Source organism: Phyllobates terribilis, unplaced genomic scaffold (genome assembly GCF_046119375.1).
Source record: "Phyllobates terribilis strain yellow unplaced genomic scaffold, ASM4611937v1 Scaffold_13__5_contigs__length_258822181, whole genome shotgun sequence".
In the NCBI taxonomy this organism is placed as follows: Eukaryota; Metazoa; Chordata; class Amphibia; order Anura; family Dendrobatidae; genus Phyllobates; species Phyllobates terribilis.
Window position 1 is genome coordinate 4,799,323 of NW_027362773.1, and position 27,814 is coordinate 4,827,136.

A 27,814-nucleotide genomic window follows, 5' to 3' on the forward strand; every position below is an offset into this window, starting at 1 on the left:
ACATTTGTTGTCGATACATGGGAATCCACCGCATATAATGACACTTCAATTGGTTAAAATCTGCAGCGGAGACTAGCGTGTCTGATACAGAAAATGACATGCTGCCGGGTGAGTTTTGGTATGTGGCCACTGTTAGGAGCCACTACAGTTTTGACGCTGCGTGTTTATACAGCGTCAAACCAGCAGTGTCAAGATGTTATGGAATAGTGGATGGGATCTCTAGAAATCCAATGTCCACTATGCGTGCATCAGAGGCTGCGAATCACCCGCGGACACTGACATGCGGCGCGACTTTCAGGAACGTATCATGTCAAATTGCGGAGTCGCTAGTCTGCGCAACATAAATTTTACCACTAGAAAGTATTGAATGCAGTAAATGCGCATGGTTGAGTGAACACGTGAATTTACCTGCGCTCATTAGAATGCAACATTTTGGACGCAGAAAAAATATACGTCCAAAGCCCTGGTACGTCCGGATCGTGGGCACAGAGCCTAAAATTTAAAATATTAAAAAAAAAAAAAAAAAGTGTGGGCTGCCACGTCATTTTTAGAACCAGCTGAGGGAAAGCTGACCGCTGGGGGCTGATATTAGTAGCCGCGGAAGGGACCATTAGCTAAAAATGTTCCCTGGTTATTAATATCAGCCCACAGCTGTTTGTTTAGCCTTTACTGGCTAGATTACAGAGTGACCCCCGAAAAGAATTGATTTGGGGTCCCCCTATAAAATCTAACTAGCAAAGGCTAAACAGACTGCTGTGGGCTGATTTTAATAGCCAAGGATACTAGCCCCTTCCGCGGCTATTAATATCACCCCTCAGCAGTCCCAGGAATGGCACATCCATAAGATGCGCCAAATCTGACGCTTAGCCTTCGCTCTTACCACTGCCCTGTAGCGGTGGCGAGTGGGGTAATGGGGTTGGGCTTCACGTCAGCCTTATATTGGCGGCTAACTTGAAGCCTAGGTTAGTAATGGAGGGCATCTATAAGACGTCCCCATTACTAACTGCAAAGTAAAATGGTCGCCGCCTTTTCAATAAAAACACGGCCAGAATAAAATATTTTAATTAAATAAAAACATTTTTTTTTTAATTGTACGCCTCCGCGAAGCCCTTGATCTTCTGAAAAAAGCGTAAAATAACAAGCAACCATAATCCTCACCTGTCCGCCGTCAATGATGCAGACCACGTACCGCCAACGAGTGTCCCACGACGATCTGGGTCACTTCTACAGCTGTGACATCCGCAATGACTTGCGTCACAGCTGTGGAATACAGCACTCTATACTGACAGGGGTGTAAAATCATTCCTATCGGTATACATGCTGCAGGAGGTCACTGGGGTTCATCAGCTGAAGATCAGCTTGTGAGCCCAGCTCACCACCATGGGAACCTTCACAGCAGGTATCAGCTGATCGGTCACGTGACTTATCAGCTGATCCCTGACGTGACCGCAGGTCCTGGTAACTTTGTATACTGCGGGGCGCAGATTATTATTTTTTTTTTCTTTTTATTATACCTCTGGCAAGCGGACTGGGCAGAGCGGACTACTGCTCCTCACAGGCACGCATCTCTTGCTGTTATCAGCGAGAGCTGCGGTCAGATGAGAGGAGTAGTAGCTTCCTCTCCCGACCTGAGTACCACCCGCAACACGAATTTGCGTCCATTGGCTTTCATTGAAACGCAGCAAATCCACAGGTTACCTGCAGTTTTGCTGTGTTTCAATTCAAGTAAATGGGCGCGAATTTGCGCCAGAAACGGTCGAACAATGGTCCTGCTGCGTTTTTTAACGCAATGCGAATCCGGAGCTGAGATTTCCACATCATGTGCACAGCACATCCGGATTTGCATTGCTATGCATGGCAGACCTATTAACAAGCGTTTTAGCTGTGTTTCCGCGGCGGGAAAGCTGCCATTAAAACGCATCAAAAATGCTACGTGTGCACATAGCCTTAAAGGTAATTCACAATAAGTGATGGTTGCACATTGACCTATGCCCACATTAGAGTATGTACCAAGCCCAAACCTTGGTGATGAGAAGGGATTGTCATTGTGGAATTTAGTGCAGTGACCAATTCTTGCAGCACTGTACGTGGTGGTTTGTTGGAACGCGGCAGATATCTGGAATGTTTTAAGAGCTTAACAGTAGTGATTGGCGCCAGTGTAGAAATATAGCAAAATTTACCAGAAACATTTAGGGCTCGCTCACACGACCGTAAATCTGCATGTTCTTTCTCAGCTGTATTTTGCGTGCGTAAAAAAAATACAAAATGCTGCTTTTTGACTCCGAAATCGGATTGGTGTGAGAAAAAAAATGTCATGCCATACGGACAGCATCCAATTTTTAACAGCTACATTACAATTGTAATCAAGCAAAATATCGGATTTGAAGAGAAATGCCCAAAAACGCAGAAAACTCCCGACTCGCAATCTAGCACTATATTGAGAATATTAAATGATTACTTTTATTAAATATATAGTAAAATCAATAAATATTACCAATACTAAAAGGCAAAAAAACAAACAAGCTAACCTGCGTAAAGGTCTATTTATACAGTGATGTAAAAGTGTTTGCCCCATTCCTGATTTCTTATTCTTTTGCATGTTGGTCACACTTAAATGTTTCAGATCACAAAACAAATTTAAATATTAGACAAAGATAACACAAGTAAACCCAAAATGCAGTTTTTAAATGAAGGTTTCTATTATTAGGAGAAAAAGAAATCCAAATCTACAGGGCACTGTGTGAAAAAGTGATTGCCTCTTAAACTTAATAGCAGCAACCCTGCAATTGGGCGTTTACGATAACTGGTAATGAGTCTTCTACAACCCTCTGGAGGATTTTTGGCCCACTCATCTTTGCAAAATTGTTGTAATTCAGCCACATTGGAGAGTTTCCGAGCATGAACTGTCTTTTTAAGGTGTTGCCACAGCATCTCAATCGGATTAATGTCAGGACTTTGACTAGGCCACAGCGAAGTCTTAATTTTGTTTTTTTGGCCATTCAGAGATGTACTTGCTGGTGTGTTTTGGATCATTGTCCTGCTGCATAACCCAAGTGAGCTTCAGCTTGAGGTCACAAAAAGATGGCCGGACATTCTTCTTCTGGATGTTTTGGTAGACCCCAGAATTCATGGTTACATTTACCACACCAAGTCTTCCAGGTCCTGAAGCAGCAAAACAGCCCCAGACTATCATACTACCACCACATTTTACTGTTGGTATGATGTTCCTTTTCTGAAATGGTGTGTTATTTCTATGCCAGATTTAATGGGATATACACCTTCCAAAAAGTTCAACTTTTGTCTTCTCAATCCACAGAGTATTATCCCAAAAGTCTTGGCGATCATCAATATGTTTTCTGGCAAAACTGAGGTGAGCCTCTGTTCTTTTTGCTCAGCAGTGGTTTTAGACTTGGATCTCTACCATGCACACCATTTTTGCCAAGTCTTTCTTATAGTGGAGTCATGAACACAGAGCTTAACTGAGGCAAGTGAAGTCTGCAGTTCTTTGGATGTTCTTGTGATATCTTTTGTGACCTCTTGGATGAGTAATCGCTATGCTCTTGGGGTAATTTTGTTTGGCCGGCCTCTCCTTGGAAGGTTCACCACTGTTCCATGTTTTTGCCATTTGTAGATAATGGCTCTCACTGTAGTTCACTGGATTCCCAAAGCTTTAGAAATTGCTTTATAACCTTTTCCAGACTGATAAATCTCAATTACTTTGTTTCTCATTTGTTCCTGAATTTCTTTGTATCGCCGCATTATGGCTAGCTTTTGAGGATCTTTTGGTCTGCGCACTTTGTCGGGCAGGTCCTATGTAAGTGATTTCTTGATTGAGAACAGAAGTGGCAGTAATCAGGCCTGTGTGTGGCTACGGAAATTGAGCCCCACTTCCCAAAGATGTGATAAACCACAGTTAATTTATGTTTTAAGGGTGGGGGCAATCACTTTTTCACACAAGGCCCTGTAGGTTTTGATTTCTTTTTCCCTTAATAATAAAGACCTTCATTTAAAAACTGCATTTTGTGTTTACTTGTGTTATCTTTGTCTAATATTTAAATTTGTTTTGTGATCTGAAACATTTAGGTGTGACAATCATGCAAAAGAATAAGAAATCAGGAAGGGAGCAAACACTTTTTACCAGGTCGTCCATCATGACAGCACGACAAGATGCTGTTCCTCCGATCATCTAGGGACAGGAAACACATGAGAGGTTAAACCCTCACCTCACCCTCAGTGTTTTTCCTGTCCCTAGCAGGACAGGACGCAAAGAGAAGTGGTCTAGGAAAAGAAGAAAGGTTACCGGTTAGCCATGTGGATCGGGGTGGATCGATCTCTCCCCTTCCCCCTGTGAAGATGCTCCATGCTGACACCCCACTAGGTGGGGGTCCCTCAGCTGAGTCGGTGGACGGGACTCCCGACTGTGCGGCTTCCCTCGGACAGACGGCTTTCGGCTCCACGCAGCTGCCCGCCGGCTGACGTCCGGGTTGGCCTGCATGCATTCCGGAGGTGGAGCACACATGATGTCTGCCGACCGAACTGATCGCACTGAGAAGTGAGTGCACGTGGCATCTTCGGGAGCTTTCAGTTTTCTAGCCTGCGCATGCACCCCGGTAGTAGAGGTCACTTCTGGGGCGCGCTGTGAAGATGCATACGTTTCAGGCTGGAACGCAGGTCGGGTTTTACATGGCGCCATTTGTTTTTGGGCATCAGGGCAAACATCCCTGCAAGGACCAAGTAAGACCCTATAAAAGGGTACTCTTACAAACATACACATTCTGACATGATGGATTCTATTCCTGCATGATCAGAAGCTTCAGCAGAGTCCCTGGGTAGTGTGAGTATAGGCCATGTTTTAATGTACCTCAGTCCCCTGAATCACAAAAGAATAAATGTTAAATAAAAATTCCTGTGTCTCCTTTAAAAATAAGATGGAGGAACGCAGAGATCCGGATCTTCCTTTAAGAAGAAGCCCCGAAAATGCTTATCCTGTAGCTCTAAGCACAACAAGATACCTAGGTGGGAGATGGAGGTGTCATCTGAGGAAGGAGAATATCCAGATTCAGCTTCAGAACAGAGCCTGGAGGGGGGGGGGGAGAAAACCTTTTCCCATTTACCATCAATGGAAAGGAAAAAGTATATGTTCTCTGCTGAACATACTGATGATTTACTTAAATCGGTGAGGCATACTATGAAGTTAGAGGACAGGCATATATCCCATTCTATACAGGATGAAGTGTTTTCAGGTCTAAGAACACAAAGAAACAGGGTGTTTCCTGTTAACGAGCACATAAGGGCTATGATTTTGGAAGAGTGGGAAGACACGGAAAAAAGACTCATTGTCGCAAGAGACTTTAAAGCCCCGCTTCCATTTGACCCAGAGGAAATGAAACTATGGGAGGGAATTCCCAAAGTAGACATTACTATTGCAAAAGTTGCGACAAAAACGTCCATTCCCTTTGAGGACTCCTCTTGCCTGAAAACCACAGTGGACAGAAAGGCAGAATGTCTGCTAAAGCAATGCTTGTAAATATCAACAGTATTTATAAAAACTAACATTGCAGCTACCTCTGTGGCTAGATCCATGTGCCTCTGGATAGATGAGCTTTCAGATCAGATTAGATCTAATACTCCTAGAGAGGTAATATCAGACTTCTTGCCCATGTTAAAATTAGCGACACAGTTTATGGCTGACGCTTCAGCGGAATCATTTAGGTTCGTGTCCAGGGGTAGCTTGCTCTCTAATTCAGCGAGACGTGCGATTTGGCTTAAAACTTGGTCAGGTTACAGCCATTTTAAAAACTATCTCTGCTCCATCCCCTTTTCTGGTTCTCAGGTCTTTGGCCCTGTTCTTGACGAAATCTTCTAAAGGGCATTAGTTAACAAAAAGGGTTTCCTGGAGGATAAAATGATAAGGTACCAGCTCTTTTGTAAATCCCTTTGTTCCTTTAGGTGAGACTATAGGGGCAAGGGTAAACCGGGTAGATGGTCTTACCCAAAAGGCGGGAAAGGATAGAGCAGCCCAGTTTTCCTCTGGTCCAGCGGGTAGTCCCTGACGCCTTAGGGGTTGGGGGGAGGCTCCGTTTCTTTTTGGAAAGTTGGCGGTCAATAACAAACAACCAATGGATTTAACGGACCATAAGGGAAGGGTACAAAATAAAATTTTCCCATCCTCCCCCGCACCATTTTCAAATAACCCGTCTCCATTCTTCTTCAGCTTTAGAAAGCCTCTGGCAGGACATAATAACCCTAGTAACTCTGGGTGCAGTCAAACCAGTACCTCCTTCAGAAGTTGGGAAGGGGCATTATTCATCCCTCTTTTCAGTGATAAAACCTTCGGGCAAACGCCGTACGGTCCTAAATCTCAAACCCTAAATCGTTGGGTAGAATACAGGAGATTCAAAATGGAGAGGATAAGATCCAGCATTCCATTAATAGAGGAAAACTCGATAATGTGCATCCTGGATCTGAAGGATGCATATTATGTTCCTATCCGTCCAAGCCATCAACAGTTCCTGAGGTTCGCTCTAGAATAAGGAAGCAAAGTGTATCTTTTCAAGCTCACTTGTCTACCGTTAGGCCTATCATCCGCTCCCCAAATTTTTACGAAAGTGATGACAGAGGTGGCAGTTTTATCAAGGAAACAGGGCACTATCATAATTCCTTTCCTGGACGATATGCTTTTAGTGGCTGAATCGGGGTCTCTTTTAGTTCAACACAAAAACATGCAATCGAGATCTTAGAATCCCTAGGATGGGGTATCAACTGGGAGAAATCGAACCTCCAGCCAAGCACCGATAAAGTGTTCCTAGGAGTGCTCTTGAATTCTCATCTTCAAAATTCTTCCCTGTCTCCAACAAAGCAGGAAGAAATCAGTCTAAAAATCTGGAATTTCCAGAGCAGAAATAACACGTCAATCAGGTACGCATGCGACAGCCTGTATCTCAAATTTAAGATGGGCCCAGGCCCACTCAAGGCCCTTACAGAGGACAGTCCTATCAACCTGGGACAAACAGACGTCTGGCCTGGACAAAAGGATGAGATTATTAGCAGAGCTAAAATCTTCCCTTTCCTGGTGGACACTCCCGTCGAACCTAAGAAGGGGAGTAGAATGGATCCTTTTACCCTACATTCGGATCACTACTGATGCCAGTCAGAAGGGCTGGGGCACTTATGTAGAGGGCAGGTATCTTCAGGGCACATGGTCGTCCCAAGTGCAAAGAAAATACTCAAATTTCAGAGAGTTACAGGCAGTCTGGGAAACAATCCAGCAATGCCAAGATCCGGTCAGGGTAAGTCACATAATGATCCTCTCAGACAATAATACAACAGTCTCCTTCCTATGCCGACAGGGAGGCCCAAAAGGGGAGTTGTTACAACTATTAGCAGAACAAATCTTCCGGTGGGCAGAAGTGAATGTTCTTTCAGTGTCAGTGGTCCATCTCAAAGGATCCGAAAACACGGTAGCAGATTTCCGAAGCAGAGAAAAAATCTGGACCTCCAAGTGGGAACTGAACCTAGAGATCTTCCAGCGAATAGTCCACAGATGGGGTACGCCCTGCATAGACTTAATCACAACCAGGAACAACAAGAAACTCCAGCGATTTTTCTCTATGAACCCAAAAGACAATTCGGAGGGAGTGGACGCTCAATCTCATCCCTGGGGAATAGGCCTTCTGTATGCCTTCCTTCCAATTCCGCTTATCCCAAGAGTATTGAGAAAAGTCTGAGAAGAGCTGGCGACTCTAATTCTGATAGCTTCCTGCTGGCCCAAAAAGAACTGGTTCCCACGGTTACACCATATGTCTGTGGATCATCCGTTCAGGTTTCCGGACAGAGAGGATCTACTGTCCCAAGGACCGTTATTGCATCAGGACGTCCACTTTCTTCAGTTGACTGCATGGATCCTGAAAGGTGAATTCTAAGTTCCAAACGCCTCTCAGATTGGTTAATAACTCTACAGGCTAGTAGAAAGCTGATAACGTCAACAATATATTCCAGAATATGTAAACAGTTTTGTGCTTTTGCAGGAGGATCAGTCCTTGATTCTAATCGTCCGGATATCCCTTAAAATCCTGGAATTCCTCCAGCAGGGATTTGACAAAGGACTGAGGCCAAGCACTTTTAAAGGTACTCATCTCTGCCCTAAGTGTCTTTCTGGACTACTCCCTAGTAGACCACCCGTGGATATCAAGGTTCACTAGAGCAATTACTCGCCTAAAACCTACAATTAAAAACCATGTCCCTCCATGGGATCTGAATCTAGTGTTGAGAGCCCTATGTAAGCCTCCCTTTGAGCCTTTTGAACAGGTGGGTATCTATCTACTCTCCATGAAATCAGCTTTCTTGGTTGCAGTCACCACGGCAAAGCGAGTGGGCAAGATCCAGGCTCTCTCACCCAGTGTCCTGGTGGTGTATCTGGTTAATGACTGGTATAACCAACTATTAACAAGGTTAGGTCTTAAATACCTGTTGTGTGGATCGAGCACCAATCAGGAGGGCCCATCTTGTTCCCCAATTATGTAACATCAGTGAGTACCATCCAAGTAGTAGGAATGTATTCAGCCCTGGGAAAATGGTAAGTGACACACACGCCATCCACCCCTTGTTTGTCGAGTGGAACACACACGCTTCCTATTTGCACATTTAATGAAATAATGCCCATTATCAGAAAGAGGTACAGTGCAATTCTTGTTATGCAAGTCACTTCCTGCATCTCCTCGATCCTCCTACACGCACATTAGATGATGCGTGCTGCCTCTAGTCATTGGCGTGACATATGAAATGAACACGCCCACTGTCCATGCAGTGCTGTGCCATTGTGTGCCAAGATCCACCATTAGGATACTGGGAATAAGATTTATTGCTATGACCATACAGTTCACTTACAGTCCTGCTCATTGTTATTAGCACTCATGAAGTTTAAGTACATAATGTTGAATTGCTCCTGAAAAAAAAATGAACAAAGTTAAACAGTTTTTTTTTATAGCGCGCTCATGTTAAATATAAAAGAGCAAATGATAAACAATAATTTAAACCAAAAAAACAATGTGAGGGGAAAATAGAAAAACCTAAAGCTTGTTGTGACACTGGCATTGGCACCCTTTTTATTAATTTAGTAGGGAAACACATTTTGACTCGCCTGTGATAAATCACGAGATTCACCTGTGATTAATTGTCGGTGCCCATGTGACATGAATTAGCCAATGAATGATAACTTCAGTGTTTTAAAAAGCCATATTGTAGGCCCTGTTCCTTTGTGACAATGGTGAAGACAAAGCTGTCCGAGGACATCAGAACTGCTATTATTAGTGAACACGACTTCCAAAGAGTATAAGGCCATCTCCAAAGACTTTGGTATCTCGGTTTCAACAGGGCGCAATGTTACTAAGAAGTTTGCAAAGCATGGAACTGTTAAGGACCTCCCTGGATGTAGGAGAAAGAAGAAAATTGACAAGAGATGTATTTGAATGTTGGTGCGAATGGTTGGTAAAACACCATGCCAAACATCCAAAGACTTGAAGACCAACCAGGAACAGTCTGTGGTCATGGTTTCACAAAGTACCATATGCTGCACATTAAACCAAGCAGAGCTTCATGGGCGAAGGCCAAGGAAGAAACTGTTGTTGAAGAAAAAACATAAAAAGAAACGACTGATCTTGGCCAAAGAGTACCTTGACAACCCACAATACTTCTGGGAAAATGTTCTGTGAACTGATTAATCAAAAATAGATTAATCAAAAATAGATATGGAGGATCCATAATGCCATGGGGTTGTTTTGCTGCATCTGGTACTGTAGGCCTTAGCCGTATCATAGGAATAGAGAAATCAGAGAATTTTCAAGAGATTTTATATCGAAATGTCCTACCCAGTGTAGGAAAACTTGGTTTGAGTCGAAGATTAATAGTCCTCCAGCAAGACAATAACCCAATGTACACAGGAATGGTTGAAAAAGAAAAAATTGACTGTTTTACAATGGCCTCTAATGAGTCCTTCCTTAATCCCATTGAAAATCTTTAAGGTGAGCTGAAATCTGCCATTAAAAAAAAACCTGCTAACATTCAAGAGCTTGAACAAACTGCACAGGAAGAGTGGGAGAAATTCCAGCTGAGAAGTGCAAGAAGCTTATAGATGGCTACAAGAAACGTTTGGAGGCTGTCATCAATGCCAAAGGGTGCGCAGCCAAGTATTAATTAGGGGTGCCTTTATTGCTGCATATGCTGTTTATTCATTTTTTTCTTTAAAATTGCAACATGGAAGTTGAAAAAAATGTTTTATTGTTGTATTACTTTGGACCACTAATGACAAAATCTTCAGGATATAATTTTGGTACATTTCCATTTATTGCTGAAGATATTGTACAGTCTATGAAAAAAATTAAGGGGTGCTAATAATGGTGAGCAGCACTGTATCTTCCCTGGAGAACCCGATATGGAAAAACTCGTCGGGAGGCGCACGTCCTCACTTTCAGGTAAGCTTTTTTTCTTTTTTTTTTTTTTTCATCTTGTTTTAAAACTTTTTTTATTTAAATTTCCACTGTATTTGTTAGTTCTTTTTGGGGACTTGAGCCTGCGATCATCTGAACGGTTGGTCACTATGAAATGTGAATTTTCACTAGTCTGATCACTAATCTAATGCAATAGTTATGTAAACCTGTCAGTTTTGCAAAAGCTCTGTTATGGCAAGACCCAATAGGCCACCAGAGATGGCAACTCCCAAGGCTATGTGCACCCGATGGAGTTAAGGAGCACCTTCCCTCTTAATCATCTAGATGCCACTGTTACTATTGACAGTAACATCTAAGGCCGGGATGTCAAACTCAAACACACATAGGACCAAAATTAAAAACTTGGACTAAGACCGGTATACAGTATAATGGGCCCCACATAGTCCTCCATACAGAAAAATCGGCCCCACATAGTCCTCCATACAGAAAAATGAGCCCCACATAGTCCTCCATACAGAATAATGGGCCCTACATAGTCCTCCATGTAGAATTATGGGTACTACATGCAGAATAATGGGATCCCCATAGTCCTCCACACAGTATTTTGGGCCCCACATAGTCCTCCATAGAGAATAATGGACCAAACTTAAGGGTGGTGGTTATGGTGTCGTGGGCCAAATAAAACCACCCTGCGGGCCAGATGTGGCCCACGGGCCAGAGTTTGATATGTATGATCTATGGGATTAATTGGGGACAGGACATGTGGGGGAAGGGGCAGTACATATGATAGTTCTAGGAGAGGTGGAGAACTGAAAGAAAGTTGCTACCCCTGCCTCCACAGGGACTTTCTCTGAAAGGTCACTCACAAAGAATCATAAGCCATTATGATATCATGTAATAATTATAATTAATTATAAAAAACTTGTGCTAATGGAAAGTAAATGAGATGAGCGCTAAAACAACCATAAGATTCCAGATGTAAATCTATAAACTAATATTGCACATGTAAATTACACTGGTGACTTACCCTAATATATTGCACTTATAAATTTACATTGGTATATTGTACTTGATTGATATTTATAAGCTCAATATTACACCATTGCTTATTTTATTGCACTTTGCTGAGGTTTATTCACAAGTTTATATATATATATATTTAGTTCGGTAGTGGATAGAATATGCACTTGTGGGGTTCGGGTGATGCCTATACGTTGAGCTTACAAACTGAGGCTATAAATTCCGCTATATTTGGGAAATCCGCCTACAAGTGCACTTTTGTATATAAGGTGTAAATGGCGTTATATAAAGAACAGCATTATAAAAACAGAAGGCTTTCAGTGTTATAAATCATGTTCATAAGCTGGAAATGATGTCAATTCACACATTGGTACTCCCTCATACATATACTGAAGTTACGCATGGATACTCACTCTTGCAAGTTGTAACTCCATATATTATATACTAGAGTCCAAATACATGTTAGTCCATTGCTTGTTTTTCAAATTGAAATGTAGAGTCCACATTCAGTTATGCAGGAGTGTTAAAATACACTAGCGGGCGTTAGTACATTTACAGACGGTGCCCCGGCTGGTGGCTCCCGCTCGCATGTCTTAGAAGCTACAGGAGCTTAATGAAATCCGTGCCCTTCTGTGCTGATGAACTCCAGTGAACCAATGTTCCATGACGTCACACTGGCTGTAAGGATAGCTGAATGGACCAATTCCAACGCGTTTCTGAAGCAGTCAGCTTCTTTCATCAGGGATGGTCCAGATTAGGCAGGTTAGTCCTTGTATAGCTCAATCTATACGCTGGCAAAAAAAACTGGGCGCATTATATACTTGTCCAGTCGTACTGGAGGGCAAACATTTCTATTTTGTTATTAAGGCCATTGGGTTTCAAGGTATCTAATTCAAAGATCCACTGACTTTCAATGCGTGAAATTTGTTTGATGAAAATCCCCTTTCGCTAGTCATGCTTTACTAGTCAGTGGATCTTGGAACATTAGGCATGAGGGTGGATAAACCATGCTTTGAGGCCGTTTTGCAGCCAATGCCACAAGGAACATTTCATGGGTAGAGGAAAGTATGGATTCAATGAAATTTCAACAATTTTTTGATGCAAACTTAACACCATCTGTAAAAAAAATAAAAAAAAATAAAAAAAAGCTGAAGTTGAAAAGAGGATGGTTTCTACAAATGGATAATGATCCTAAACACACGTCAAAATCCACAGTAGACGACCTCAAAAGTCACAAGCTGAAGGTTTTACAATGTCCCTCACAGTCCCCTGATCTGAACATCATTGAATATCTTTGGTAAACCTGAAAATAGCTGTGCATGCAAGATGTCCCAGGAATTTCACAGAACTGGAAGAATTTTCCAAAGAAGAATGGATGAAAATCCCTCAAACAAGAATTGAAAGACTCTTATTTGGCAACAAAAAATGTTTACAAGCTGTGATACTTTCAAAAGGTGGTGCTGCTAGGTACTAACCATGCAGGGTGCCCAAACCTTTGCATCGGCCCATTTTCTTTTTTGTAATTTTTAAAATGTAAAAGATAAAAATATATATCTTTTTTGCCTAAAATACAAAGAAAATGTGTCTTCTTTTAAATTTAGGCCCTTTTAAAGAGCATTTCATCAACTTGCTTAACGGTAAACAACAAGAGTAATTTTGACAAGGGGTGCCCAAATTTTTACATGCCACTGTATATTATGGGATTATGTTCTTTGTGCTGCTGTGTTGCTGCTTGCTTGTAATTGAGCAAAAATCTCTGAAAATACTTTGACTTAACAAAACTTAACTCATTAGGTGCCAAAAACTTTGATTGCTAATATCTCTGCAATGGAGAGGTGAAATAAAAATGAAAAAAATTAAATAAAGATAAAAAAAACAAATTAAAGTGTTTTATTCTGCTCTGCAGCCAAAAGCTCCCCGGGTCCAATTCAATATGAAAACATTTATTAAAGTTTCTTTTCAAAATTACATTTTTTTCTCATTTGTCGTTTTATCATAAAAATTCCAATTCTGTTAAAGGTTTGTAATTTTTTTTTAAATGTAGGTACGTGTCTATATTAATATTTATGCTTTTATTTGACAGCTCGCCTCTTCTGGAAATGTTGGTTTACTCACTAATGTTACTCCTCTAAATAATTCTTCAACCAGTGATATTTCAAGGTAACACATTAGTCCCTTCATTTTGCTTCATATAATATATTATTGTTTAAACTGCATCGGTTTTGTTTTTAAGTATTTTTTTTTTATTATTATTTCTTGTTTCACATCCACTGTTTATACACAGCTTAAAAAAAAGGCTTTATCTTCTCGGATATTTTTCAAAGCTTGCAAAAATGTGTTTGTAAAGGCTTTCTGCTTGCATTTTTGTTGTATTTGGACACAATATCAGAATTACATACTTAGACAAGATGAAAACGAATAAGACACTGGTTCATCAAATTTCAACCTTTCTTGTCCATAAAATATGATGGAGGAATTGAATTTACCTATTTTTCTCATAAATTCTTTAACCGAGAATTAACGAATGCATCCCAATGACCAGCAAAGAGGCAAAACTTAAGTGAGCCATATTTTTTCACCTCCAACCAAGAGCCTTAAAGGAGATGTCCTTTCTAGAATGAGAAGTCTGCAGTCACTGTGTGTACTACTGTACAGAGGTAGGCCAGGTTCTGGCCGGGAGTATTCATATTGCATACTTGGCTGCTGTTTCCAACGCTGCATCGGCAAATTCACAAGTCTGTAGTTAGTGACTGCAAACTTGTCATTCTATACTAGACAACCTCTTTAATTTTTATTCCATACTGAATATTGCTATTTAATAAGATATGATTTTGTATTATGCAGATAAAATAGAAATATACTGCTACGGCAACTGCATACTTAGAAGTCTTTCAGTATTTACTTTTGTTGCATCTTTTAGGTGCCTCTATGTCTGCCTGATGCTCCATAACACACAGTAATCTGTCTTGCATTGCTTCTTAAATAACTACGATATGTTGTGAGATAATCACACTGATAAACCATAGATTTCAATGCCCCACTCTCCCAATCTCACACACAGTTGTATCTCCTAAGTTAAGGCTCCGTCACACTTAGCGACGCTACAGAGAATCCGACAACGATACGACCTGTCAGGGATCGTTGCTGCATCGCTATGTGGTCGCTGGTGAGATGTCAAACAGTCAGATCTTCCCAACGATGCGGCGACCCGTAACGATCTGTATAACGATGCACGCCTATGTGTTTCTGTGTCTGAGTCGTCAACGAGTTCGTTGGTAAGGTGTCAAACACACCGATGCATGCGACCCAGCGGTACCTCAACGATCAAACAAAGGTCCAGACCATTCCGACACGACCAGCGATCTCACAGCAGGGGCCTGGTCTCTGCGAAGTGTCAAACGTAGCGAGATCGCTGCTGAGGTCGCTGTTGCGTCACAAAACTTGTGACTCAGCAGCGATCTCGCTAGCGATTTCGCTTAGTGTGATGGGGCCTTTAGAGCCTTGGCAAAACCAAGGAGTACGAGAAGTGCAGGCTAGTTAAAATAAGGCTGTGTGCACACGTTGCAGATTAGGTGCATTTTAGTCCTGTGTTTTTTGCGCAGATTTGTGACAAAACATGATGCCAGCGAAGTGAATGAGAAACCTGAAGTGTCATGCACAGGTTGAGTATTTTTGACTTGCAGATTTGTAGCAGAAAATAATCTGCAGCATGTCAATTCTTTGTGCGTTTTTGCCTGCGTTTTACACCCATTGAATGCACTGAAAAAACGCAGGCAAAAAACCTCAGCGTTTTTGAGACTTTGTTTTCCTGCCAAGAGATGCAGACACGTTACAGAAATTTCTGCAACCAAATACTGAAGATGTGCACATAGCCTTAAACGACCAGTCTTCTAGATTATTACGGAGCACTTTTTATAGTAAGCAATATTCCCGTGTGGGTGCATATAAAGGACTGAGCGAGGTTAAGGAAGTGTCTTGGCTCAATTAGAAATTTCCACGACACGCTATGTGTCCCTCTTTTCGTTTGGAGGTATGCCATCTGTATGTGAGCTTAGTCTACATGAATATGTGAGAGACTGGAAGTTGGAAATAATGTGTTCTCAGTGCATTTTTTGCAGTGCAGTAAAAGCCATAATACCAAACTTCTAAAAGCAAAGCCAAAATACATATATATACAGTACAGACCAAAAGTTTGGACACACCTTCTCATTTTTAAAGATTTTTCTGTATTTTCATGAGTATGAAAATTGTACATTCACACTGAATGCATCAAAACTATGAATTAACACATGTGGAATTATATACTTAACAAAAAAGTGTGAAACAACTGAAAATATGTCTTATATTCTGGGTTCTTCAAAGTAGCCACCTTTTTCTTTGATTACTGCTTTGCACACTCTTGGCATTCTCTTGATTACCTTCAAGAGGTAGTCACCGGAAATGGTCTTCACTTCACAGGTGTGCCCTGTCAGGTTTAATAAGTGGGATTTCTTGCCTTATAAATTGGGTTGGAACCATCAGTTGTGTTGTGCAGAAGTCTGGTGGATACACAGCTGATAGTCCTACTGAATAGACTGTTAGCTGCTTTTTTCTTGCCATAATACAAATTCTAAGTAAAGAAAAACGAGTGGCCATCAGTACTTTAAGAAATGAAGGTCAGTCAGTGCGAAAAATTGGGCAAACTTTGAAAGTGTCCCCAAATCCAGTTGCAAAACCATCAAGCGCTACAAAGAAACTGGCTCACATGAGGACCGTCCCAGGAAAGGAAGACCAAGAGTCACCTCTGGTTCTGAGGATAAGTTTATCCGAGTCACCAGCCTCAGAAATCGCAGGTTAACAGCAGGTCAGATTAGAAACTAGGTCAATGCCATACAGAGTTCTAGCAGCAGACACATCTCTTCAACAACTGTTAAGAGGAGACTTTGTGCAGCAGGCCTTCATGGTAAAATAGCTGCTAGGAAACCACTGCTAAGGACAGGCAACAAGCAGAAGAGACTTGTTTGGGCTAAAGAACACAAGGAATGGACATTAGACCAGTGGAAATCTGTGCTTTGGTCTGATGAGTCCAAATCTGAGATCTTTGGTTCCAACCATCGTGTCTTTGTGCGACGCAGAAAAGGTGAACGGATGGACTCTACATGCCTGGTTCCCACCGTGAAGCATGGAGGAGGTGTGATGGTGTGGGGGTGCTTTGCTGGTGACATTGTTGGGGGATTTATTCAAAATTGAAGGCATACTGAACCAGCATGGCTACCACAGCATCTTGCAGCGGCATGCTATTCCATCTGGTTTGCGTTTAGTTGGACCATCATTTATTTTTCAACAGGACAATGACCCCAAACACACCTCCAGGATGTGTAAGGGCTATTTGACCAAGAAGGAGAGTGATGGGGTGCTACGCCATCGAGATGGTTTGGGGTGAGCTGGACCGCAGAGTGAAGGCAAACGGGTCAACAAGTGCTAAGCATCTCTGGGAACTCCTTCAAGATTGTTGGAAGACCATTTCCGGTGACTACCTCTTGAGGCTCATCAAGAGAATGCCAAGAGTGTGCAAAGCAGTCATCAAAGCAAAAGGTGGCTACTTTGAAGAACCTAGAATATAAGACATATTTTCAGTTGTTTCACACTTTTTTGTTGAGTATATAATTCCACATGTGTTAATTCATAGTTTTGATGCCTTCAGTGTGAATGTACAATTTTCATAGTCATGAAAATACAGAAAAATCTTTAAATGAGAAGGTGTGTCCAACTTTTGGTCTGTACTGTGTATATATGTATGAGTGTGTGTGTGTGTGTGTGTGTATGTATATATATATATATATATATATATATATATATATATATATATATATATATATATATATATATATATATATATATATATATATATATATACAATTTTTCACCTCTCTTGAAAATTTTCCTGTTTGTTATGTTATTACATTTTGGGTATTTTCACATGTAGCGTTGCAAATTTGCTTTATTTACAGGCTGATTATATATGTGAGATTTCTGAAATCTTTGCGTTTCTTGGTACTGTGAAATGCAGCTTCTTTTCCACACAAAAAATGCTGTAAAGACGCCACGTGTGAACATACACTTAATTGTGAAGTACATGGTGTAATTCAAAACTATGTCTCATCTCTTCAAAAATAAACCCTGATTCGGCCATGTTGACAGAAAAATAGCATCGTTATGGGTAAAGTAAAGTTTTCAACCCTTTGAGATATCAACCCTTTTCTTTACAGCAGTTTGCCTTAGGGACAAACCACCGCTATTAGACCTCAGAACATTTGTAGTGATTGCAAGCTTTTTTCTCTTGAGCTTGTAGGCATTGTTTTGAAGCTGGTGGGATCACTGAAGCACACTGTTGCCTCCTGATTTAACTCCGCTTCAGCGCAGTGCTTACAAGCTAAACAGCAGCGGGTGGTGGTCGGTCTCTTAGGCAACTACCGTAGCTTTAAACAAGTCTTAATATCTCAAGAACAGCTGAAAATTTTATTAAGCCGTAAGTTACAAACGTGCTTGTTTTTACAAGCACTATTTGACAATATCTATCTATGAACATGGAAATAACCTATTAAGTTTGTCAAGTTAACCCATGCTGTTAGCAAGTTTTTGGAGCAATGGAAATGTGTTATCGGGTTGGGTTAACCACTTATCATTAGCTCGCAGTTCTGTTTGTAGTTTAATTTGATGGATACCAGGAAAATGTCTCCCATCTGTAAGCATCGTGCCTCTTGTAAAATTTGGTGGTGGAGTCTATGCAAAAAAACATGGTACCTGAAAACAGGAATTGCCATGTTTGCTGTAAAGGAGCTTGGCTAGCCTGCACAGAACCTTGGTTGTGAACCCACTAAACATATTTTAAGATAAATTAAAACTTTAACATTCAGAAGATAATGTATATGTTTCACCACATTAGGTTTTGCTCCTATTAGTAAATTGTTTCTAGAATTTACACTTTTATCTTAGATAAAGATCATTTTCCTGTGTAATTCAGAGAATCATTAAACAAAAAAAAATATTTTTTGGCAGATCTAGTGATGAAGTCGCACTTAGTCCAAAGCTCAAAATGGAGAATATCGCATCTGGATGTTTAAGTGAATCTAGTAGCAGCGGAAGCTTTCAAGCAACCTCAAGAAGTCCTGCAATGCTTCTTCCAGGGCTCTCTGATTCGCTAATGGGTAGATCGGTTGTTCAGGTATAAATTTCTTTTTACTGTATTTTATTGTGTAGACCATATGACAGGATTATGTTTCTAGGGTTTAAACTTAAAGTTCTAGATTCTACAAGGTTTTTGAGGTGCCTTTTTGACGTGAGACATATCTATATATCCCTGTGACCTGACTTATTGACCAGGGACTTGTTGATATGTCGCAGCGATCGCGCGAGCACAGAGGCTGTGCGCGTGATTCCTGCCGGGACTCAGCTGATTCTGACAGCTGACACCCGGCACTCAGTGCCAGGAGCGGTGCACACACCGCTCCTGACACTTCAATCCCCTAAATGCTTCGATTGCAGCATTTAGCCAGCGTGCAGAGGGATAGAAGCCCCTCTGCTCTTGGATCGGAGACGTCGTGGGGTCCCGATCATTGTCATCGTGACCCAATGTCGTCATAACGACATCTGTGTCACAATGCACTAGCATGGTAGTTATATCTATCTTACTAGTGTCTGCAGGTCTGACAGCTGTAAGGCATAGCAGTGATCCTGCACTGCTATGCCTTATAGCAGTGATCAGACTGTAGAAAGTGAAAGTCCCAGTGGTGGGACAAAATAAAAAAGTAAAAAAAAAAATCACAACATAAAAAAATATATATATTTTGTACCCATAAATATTATTATGAAAAATAAACAAGAAAAGTACACATATTTGGTATCACCACATCCGGAATGACCTGACCTATAAACTGTCCCTTTAGTTAACCCCGTTAGTGAACATGGTAACAAAGATAAATAAATAAATAAACGAAGCAAACAACTGTGGTTTATTATCATACTGCCGAACGAAAAGTGGAATAAAATGCGATGAAAAAGACGAATGTAAAAAAAATGGAACCGCTGAAAATGTCATATTGTCCCACAAAGAACAAGCCACCATACAGCTCCATCAGCCGAAAAATAAAAGATATAGCTCTCAACATAAAGCGTGCAAAAATATTTTTTTATATAAAATAGTTTGTGTAAAAGTGCCAAAACATAAAAAATATATAAATGTAGTATCGCTGTAAACGTACTGACCCGAAGAATAAAGCTGCCTTATCAAATTTACCACACTATGAATGGCATAAAAAAATCCCTCAAAAAACAATTCCTGAACTAGAACTCTAGTTCCACCTATAGGAAGTAGCAATCCTAAAAGTCAATATTGACTCTTCAAGGAGCCTTATCACATGACTTAGGATAAAAGCCAAAACTGAAATCTCAATTTGCTGACACTGTGTTTTGGGGTACTTCCCCTCATCAGTGAAAAGTGTGAGATATGGTTTGCAGTAAAAAAGAAAAAAGCTGACACTAAACCTTATTAAATCAGGATCCACCAGTCCTTACTTAGAATCAAGTCGTAAGAAGCCTGATGGTCTGCAGTGCTAAACCAAACAAACAGTCCCATAAAGATAAATGAAACATGAAAAGAACAATGGCACTCACCATGCGCAGGAACAAACAAGATTTTTTATTGCAATGAAAACATCAAGGAGCTGCGGAAATTAGAGGAATGCGGGGGAGTGTGAAGCCGGACTACGGCCGTTTCGCGCTGGAATGCCCTTCTACGGGTCCACGTGTGGCAAGGCGTACTACTGCTTGAATATCAAGGTGAGTAGTATACGCCCCCACACCTGCAACAATACAAATGAAAGTGCTTAACAGCAAGGAGTTAAAATAACAATTCATGGTGATTAAAATCATACACAAATAGAATTTTAAAAACTAGAACAGCAATTATATCACATGGATTATAGAGAAAACATAGATTAAATTTGGATAATTATCAAAGCATTATACTTTACTTTTTCAGATAAATACCAATATGTCTAGTTTATCATTGAGCCCGAGGTGCCTCAATACGTTACTATCTCCTTGTTTTCGAGCACTTTCATTTGTAATGTTGCAGGTGTGGGGGCGTATACTACTCACCTTGATATTCAAGCAGTACGCCTTCCCACACGTGGACCCATAGACGTGCATTCCAGCGCGAAACGGCCGTAGTCCAGCTTCACACTCCCCCCGCATTCCTCTGATCGCTGCCGCTCTTTGATGTTTTCTTTGCAATAAAGATTGTCGTTTGTTCCAGCCCATGATGAGTGCCACCGTTCTTTTCATGCTAAATTTATCTTTATGAGATATGGTTTGGCTGAGTGAGAGGCGTCTGACCAGTATCCAAACGGAAACATTTCTCCTTGCGGAGAGTGACATGTCAAGCATGTCAAGGTGAGTAGACTTTTAAGCATCAATGCTCCTCTGGGAAATATTTCAAATTGTCTATTTAGAGAGGAAGAAAACTAGAACTCAAGTGCCACTTATGGGAAGTAGCAAAAATGGAATCCCCAATATCAATGCTCGGCATAGAGCACGGGGTAAATCAAACATTTACATAACATTTTGAATCACAATAAAAGCTTAGACTCAATCCACAAAAAAAGCAAGTCACCACTTAGGTCCGACATCTGTTAACGGAAATATAGGGGGCTTCCACATTACTAGTAGCACAAAGGCTCTGGCAAAGCAAAATGACTCATGCCCCCGAATGTGTCCACATGGTTGGCATTTCTGTAGCGATGAGAGCCCTCCTAATTTACGGGTGCATGGTTCCAGAAACATGAGCTGGGTACAACTTACTGGTCACTACAATGTACTGGTCATTACAACATCATTTTGCAATTTTCACTCAGCAACATTCACTGCTGCTTGTTTCTGGAAAACTAGCCTCTGATTCTATAATCCTTTCCTGACATCTAGTGGTGGATTACAGAAGTACATAAGACTTTATAAATATTAGTATTAGCTACAGAATATGTGTATGAGTTATCAGTCTCAGCCCAACTGCATCTAACTTGGAATTAATAGGGCTGACACAAACTAAGCATTAGGGAATGAGAACACAAGCCACCTTTGCCCCAAGGTCCCAGACACCGGACAAGGACTAATTCTGTTATTTACACTCTCGGGGATGCCCAGAAAACACAGACACCTAAACATAAATATCTTTTATACCAACCACACGCCCTGAAGAAGCACAGCACAATACCATTGTGTTTTTTTTTTTTTTTAAACAAGTGACAGCCCCTCTCTATCCAACATGACACTGATGCCCAACCCTTCAATCAACTCATGGGAACTACCAAGCATTCCTGGGACACTCCTCACAAGGCCACAAACGATATTCACAAGGAGTCACCTTGTGAAGCAGCAGGAACGCAAGTTTACACTACCACACCACCAACAAGGCCTTTTCCAAGCCAATATTTCCATTTAGCCACTAAGCTTTGTCCTCTTTGGATGCAGTATATAGCAATGTTTTTGAAAAAGGCCTATCCAGGTCGAAACGTCATGTATCGCTACTAAGCACCTTTTTTTCTACGGTATGGTGTTGTATTATAATAAAATTATCACTCTTTGCAACCAAGAATTTGAGTGCGGCTATTATCTATAAGTGATTTCTTGGATCGTACCTCCTTTAGCCAGCACCTCTTCAGTACTGTGTGCGCATCTTTTTTTCATGAAATTTGATATACTGAAATGTCTGCTGGAACACCAATTGATTGATATCTGGAGACTACTGTACTTCACAAGGGAGATTGGGACTACTCCTTCTATTCGAACTGTCAAGATGTCTATACGAGAATTAACTATTTCTTTTTAAGACATCAGGACATTTCCTTGCTTCTTAGGCTTAGTGCCCACGATGCAGAAATGAAGCAGAAGTTTTCCTGAGCATTTCTGCATCTCCTTGGCAGAAAAACGCATGCGTTTTTTTACATGCGTATTTGCATGCGTATTTGCCGTGTGTTTTTCCAATGCATTGTATAGGCAAATCTGCATGCAGAAACGCACAAGAATTGGCCATGTCCGTATTGTTTCTGTGAGTAAAATCTGCGCAGAAAAAATACGGACCATGTGCACAGAACTTGCAGAATGTCATAGGAAGTCATGGGATAAGGTATGCAATGCATTTCTGGAGCGTTTACGCGCTGCAAATACGCACCAAAAACGCATCTTGGGCGCACAGCCTTAGAGCCAATATAGATAATATCTTCTCGGATCACGCGCTTGTTAGTGTCTCAGTGTCAGTGTCTTCCTGCTTTTATGGCCAGACCATGCCATTGGCATCTGAATTCAACCCTCCTCGATGATCCAGTCGTGAGGACAGATTTACAAAATTCCCTGGACACATATTTCACGGTAAACTCTGCTGAGGAAACGGACCCCTGCATTGTATGGGAGGCACAGAAATGTGTGATTAGAGGTATCCTCATTAAGCATGGGGCAAGTGGAAAAAAAAGAACATGCTCAGGAGATCACCTGTCTGCTGGGAGAGTTTGAAAACTTAGAGAGATTACACAAACACTCTTCGTCTGATGACATAAGAAGGTTTCTGATAGTCAAACTTAAATCTCTGCGTTCATTACTCCTACACAAAGCAAAAGCAAAAGCTGACCTCACTAAATGCTGTCGTCATTATTATGAACACTGCAATAAAAGTGAAAAGTCTCTGGCCAGAGCCCTAAAAATACAGAGAGCTAACACTTATATCCCTTCAATCATGGATCAAACGCAACGATACATATACTTTCTTTCTGACATCGCGGAGACATTTAAAAACTTCTACAAATCATTATACTCCGTTGATTCAACTACCCCTCCTACTCAAAGTGCCGACTTTAAATCGCTCATTCAAACATACATTGAGGAGTCTGGTTTTCCCTCTTTGTTTGATGTTGCAACAGAATCCCTCAAACTACTGTTTACTATAGGGGAACTACAAACAAGGAAACTAAATATTGAAAGGCCTCTTGGCCCAGATGGGTTTTCTTTACCATATTATAAATTGTGTTTAGAATCTCTATCTCCCCATCTTATATTTAGCCTCAATGCTTTATTCAAAGGATCTTCTCTCCCTGGAGATTCTCTGCGAGCTCACATATGTTCTCCATAAGAAAGGGAAAGATCCATCCCAGTCCGCAAGTTACAGACTTCTTAACCTTCTTAATATAGACATTAAAGCGCACCTGTCAGCAGGATTGTGCTCAGTAAACCACATACACTTCTGGTGGGTGCCGTTACACTGATTAATATGATACCGTGCTTGATGAAATCAGTCCTGTAGTTCTATTACAATCTTTATTTTCAATCCTTAGCTAATGAGATGCTTGTGCTTCAGGGTGAACCTTGTGGGAGGGGCTTTATCTGGTGCTCTGCTTATGTATTCCTATGTCAGCCTTCAGTGACCTGCCTGCTATTTTAAATACTGCATGTGTAATTGTGTTCCAAACCTGAAGTTTACATGCAGCAAACTGGCCCGCGCATGTGCTGTAGCATCTCTTGGTTGCCGAGATATGCTGCTGCTCAAGCACGGCCTGCTGCGCAGTAGGGTTTATCTCTTACAGATGGACACTACTGCGCAGGCGCCGCTAGCGGCGCCATTTCGATGAGGGAAATAAATATGCCTTCAGCAATATGGCATGGCCAGCCTTGCTTACGCAATAGCATATCTCGGCAACTGAGAGATGCCACAGCACATGCGCTGGTGGCGGCCACCATTTTGCTGCATGTAAACTTGAGGTTTGGAACACAATTACACAGGCAGTATTTAAAATAGCAGGCAGGTCACTGAAAGCACAGTGGAAATGCATAAGCAGAGCACCACAAAGCCTCTCCCTCAAAGGCCTGCCCCACAGCACGAGCATCTCATTATCTCAGGAATGAAAATAAAGATTATAAAAGAACCACAGGACGGATTTCATCAAGCAAAGGTATCATATTAATCAGTGTAACTGCGCCAACATGATAGTGTATGTGGTTTACTGAGCACTATCCTGCTGACAGGTGCTCTTTTAAGCTGTTTGCGAAAATGATAGTCTAGATGCTATCTCCACAGTTAACCGATATTATCCATCTGGATCAGACAGGATTTATGAGAGGTAAAGTGGCAAGGGATAATACAACTAAGGTTTTGAATCTAATGTATAGAACCAGACTTAAAGAGGACCTATCACCTCCACACATATTATGCTATATCACAGTAAGGAGACTGTAGATATAAATGAACATGGAATAAATTACTTTTGGAACAATTACTTGAGTTATGAAATAAGATAATCACAGTTTATGGGAGCTGCCATCTTGGGATTGGCAACTCAGCGTGTTGTGTTCTGAGACACACCCCCAGAGGCTGGTTGCTAGGCAGCGCCTCTGGTCAGCTGCAGGATAGTGACCCTAAGAGCTCATTTATCAAATGGTCATAATAGAAAAGGGGGCAATGTATATAAAGGGGCCTTCAGTCTATATATACTATGTGTAAAGCCAGAAAAAAGGCTGTATTACCCATATCTGCTAATAAAAATTCTCATTTGCATCGCCTGGCCAAAAAATGAAAAAAGGCTGTATTACCCATATCTGCTAATAAAAATTCTCATTTGCATCGCCTGGCCAAAAAATGAAAAAAGGCTGTATTACCCATATCTGCTAATAAAAATTCTCATTTGCATCGCCTGGCCAAAAAATGGATCAAGTTGAACAATACAGTTGAAGCAGCACTGCAGTGGAAATAAGTGAAAAAGTCCGACTTTATCCATCCAGATCAGATGGCTGAAAAAAGACTATCTGTATCACTTAATTTCATTGAAGTGCTGCTTTCATTCCATATGTATCTTTTATATAGAGAAGAGAGCTATAGGTACACAAATATATCTGTGTAGTATATAGTACTATATATATTACACAGGTATATTCACTTCTCTCGGACATAAACACAAATATATATATGTGTGTGTGTATATACTGTATATGTGTGTGTATGTATGTGTGTGCGTGTGTGTATATATATATATAATATATATACAGTATAGACCAAAAGTTTGAACACACCTTCTCATTTAAAAAAAATTCTGTATTTTCATTACTATGAAAATTGTACATTCACACTGAAGGCATCAAAACTATGAATTAACACATGTGGAATTATATACTTAACAAAAAAGTGTGAAATAACTGAAAATATGTCTTATATTCTAGGTTCTTCAAAGTAGCCACCTTTTGCTTTGATGACTGCTTTGCACACTCTTGGCATTCTCTTGATGAGCTTCAAGAGGTAGTCACCGGAAATGTTCTTCCAGAAACCTTGAAGGAGTTCCTAGAGATGCTTAGCACTTGTTGGCCCTTTTGCCTTCACTCTGCGGTCCAGCTCACCCCAAACCATCTCGATTGGGTTCAGGTCTGGTGACTGTGGAGGCCAGGTCATCTTGTTTAGCACCCCATCACTCTCCTCCTTGGTCAAATAGCCCTTACACAGCCTGGAGGTGTGTTTGGGGTCATTGTCCTGTTGAAAAATAAATGATGGTCCATCTAAACGCAAACCGGATGGAATAGCATGCCGCTGCAAGATGCTGTGGTAGCCATGCTGGTTCAGTATGCCTTCAATTATGAATAAATCCCTCAACAGTGTCACCAGCAAAGCACCCCCATACCATCACACCTCCTCCTCCATGCTTCACGGTGGGAACCAGGCATGTAGAGTCCATCCGTTCACCTTTTCTGCGTCGCACAAAGACACGGTGGTTGGAACCAAAGATCTCAAATTTGGACTCATCAGACCAAAGCACAGATTTCCACTGGTCTAATGTCCATTCCTTGTGTTCTTTAGCCCAAACAAGTCTCTTCTGCTTGTTGCCTGTCCTTAGCAGTGGTTTTCTACCAGCTATTTTACCTTGAAGACCTGCTGCACAAAGTCTCCTCTTAACAGTTGTTGAAGAGATGTGTCTGCTGCTCGAACTCTGTGTGGCATTGACCTGGTCTCTAATCTGAGCTGCTGTTAACCTGCGATTTCTGAGGCTGGTGACTCGGATAAACTTATCCTCAGAAGCAGAGGTGACTCTTGGTCTTCCTTTCCTGGGGCGGTCCTCATGTGAGCCAGTTTCTTTGTAGCGCTTGATGGTTTTTGCAACTGCACTTGGGGACACTTTCAAAGTTTGCCCAATTTTTTGGACTGACTGACCTTCATTTCTTAAAGTAATGATGGCCACTCGTTTTTCTTTACTTAGCTGCTTTTTTCTTGCCATAATACAAATTCTAACAGTCTATTCAGTAGGACTATCAGCTGTGTATCCACCAGACTTCTGCACAACACAACTGATGGTCCCAACCCCATTTATAAGGCAAGAAATCCCACTTATTAAACCTGACAGGGCATACCTGTGAAGTGAAAACCATTTCCGGTGACTACCTCTTGAAGCTCATCAAGAGAATGGCAAGAGTGTGCAAAGCAGTCATCAACACAAAAGGTGGACACTTTGAAGAACCTAGAATAAAAGACATTTTCAATTGTTTCACACTTTTTTGTTAAGTATATAATTCCACATGTGTTAATTCATAGTTTTGATGTATTCAGTGTTAATGTACAATTTTCATAGTCATGAAAATACAGAAAAAATCTTTAAATGAGGTGTGTCCAAACTTTTGGTCTGTACTGTGTGTGTGTGTATATATATATATATATATATATATATATATATATATTACACTGCTCAAATAAATGAAGGAAACTCTTAAACAACAGAATATATTCAAGTAAATCAAACTTCTGTGAAATCAAACTGTCCACTTAGGAAGCAACACTGATTGACAATCCATTTCACATGCTGTTGTGCAAATGGAATAGACAATAGGTGGAAATTATTGGCAATTATCAAGACACACTCAATAAAGGAGTGGTTCTGCAGGTGGGGACCACAGACCACATCTCAGTACCAATGCTTTCTGGCTGATGTTTTGGTCACTTTTGAATGTTGGTTGTGCTTTCACACTTGTGGTAGCATGAGACGGACTCTACAACCCACAGTAGTTGTTCAGGTAGTGCAGCTCATCCAGCATGGCACATCAATGCGAGCTGTGGCAAGAAAGTTTGCTTTATCTGTCAGCGTAGTGTCCAGAGGCTGGAGACGCTACCAGGAGACAGGCCAGTACACCAGGAGATGTGGAGGGGACCGTAGGAGAGCAACAATCCAGTAGCAGGACCGCTACTTCTGCCTTTGTGCAAGGAGGAACAGGAGGAGCACTGCCAGAGCCCTGCAAATGACCTCCAGCAGGCCACAAATGTGCAAGTGTCTGCACAAACGGTTAGAAACCGACTC

The 27,814-nt window shown here is 41.2% G+C and overlaps 1 protein-coding gene across 2 annotated transcripts in view; it reads left to right on the forward strand.

Annotated features, from left to right (window-relative positions):
- EDC4 (enhancer of mRNA decapping 4) overlaps nucleotides 1-27,814 on the forward strand; it is a 555,140-nt gene that overhangs the window by 266,328 nt on the left and 260,998 nt on the right. For both annotated transcript variants that reach the window (XM_073657960.1, XM_073657961.1), the window contains 2 exons: nucleotides 13,549-13,625; nucleotides 18,504-18,669. In XM_073657960.1, coding sequence (XP_073514061.1) covers nucleotides 13,549-13,625; nucleotides 18,504-18,669 — 243 coding nt within the window. The remainder of the gene's footprint in view (nucleotides 1-13,548; nucleotides 13,626-18,503; nucleotides 18,670-27,814) is intronic.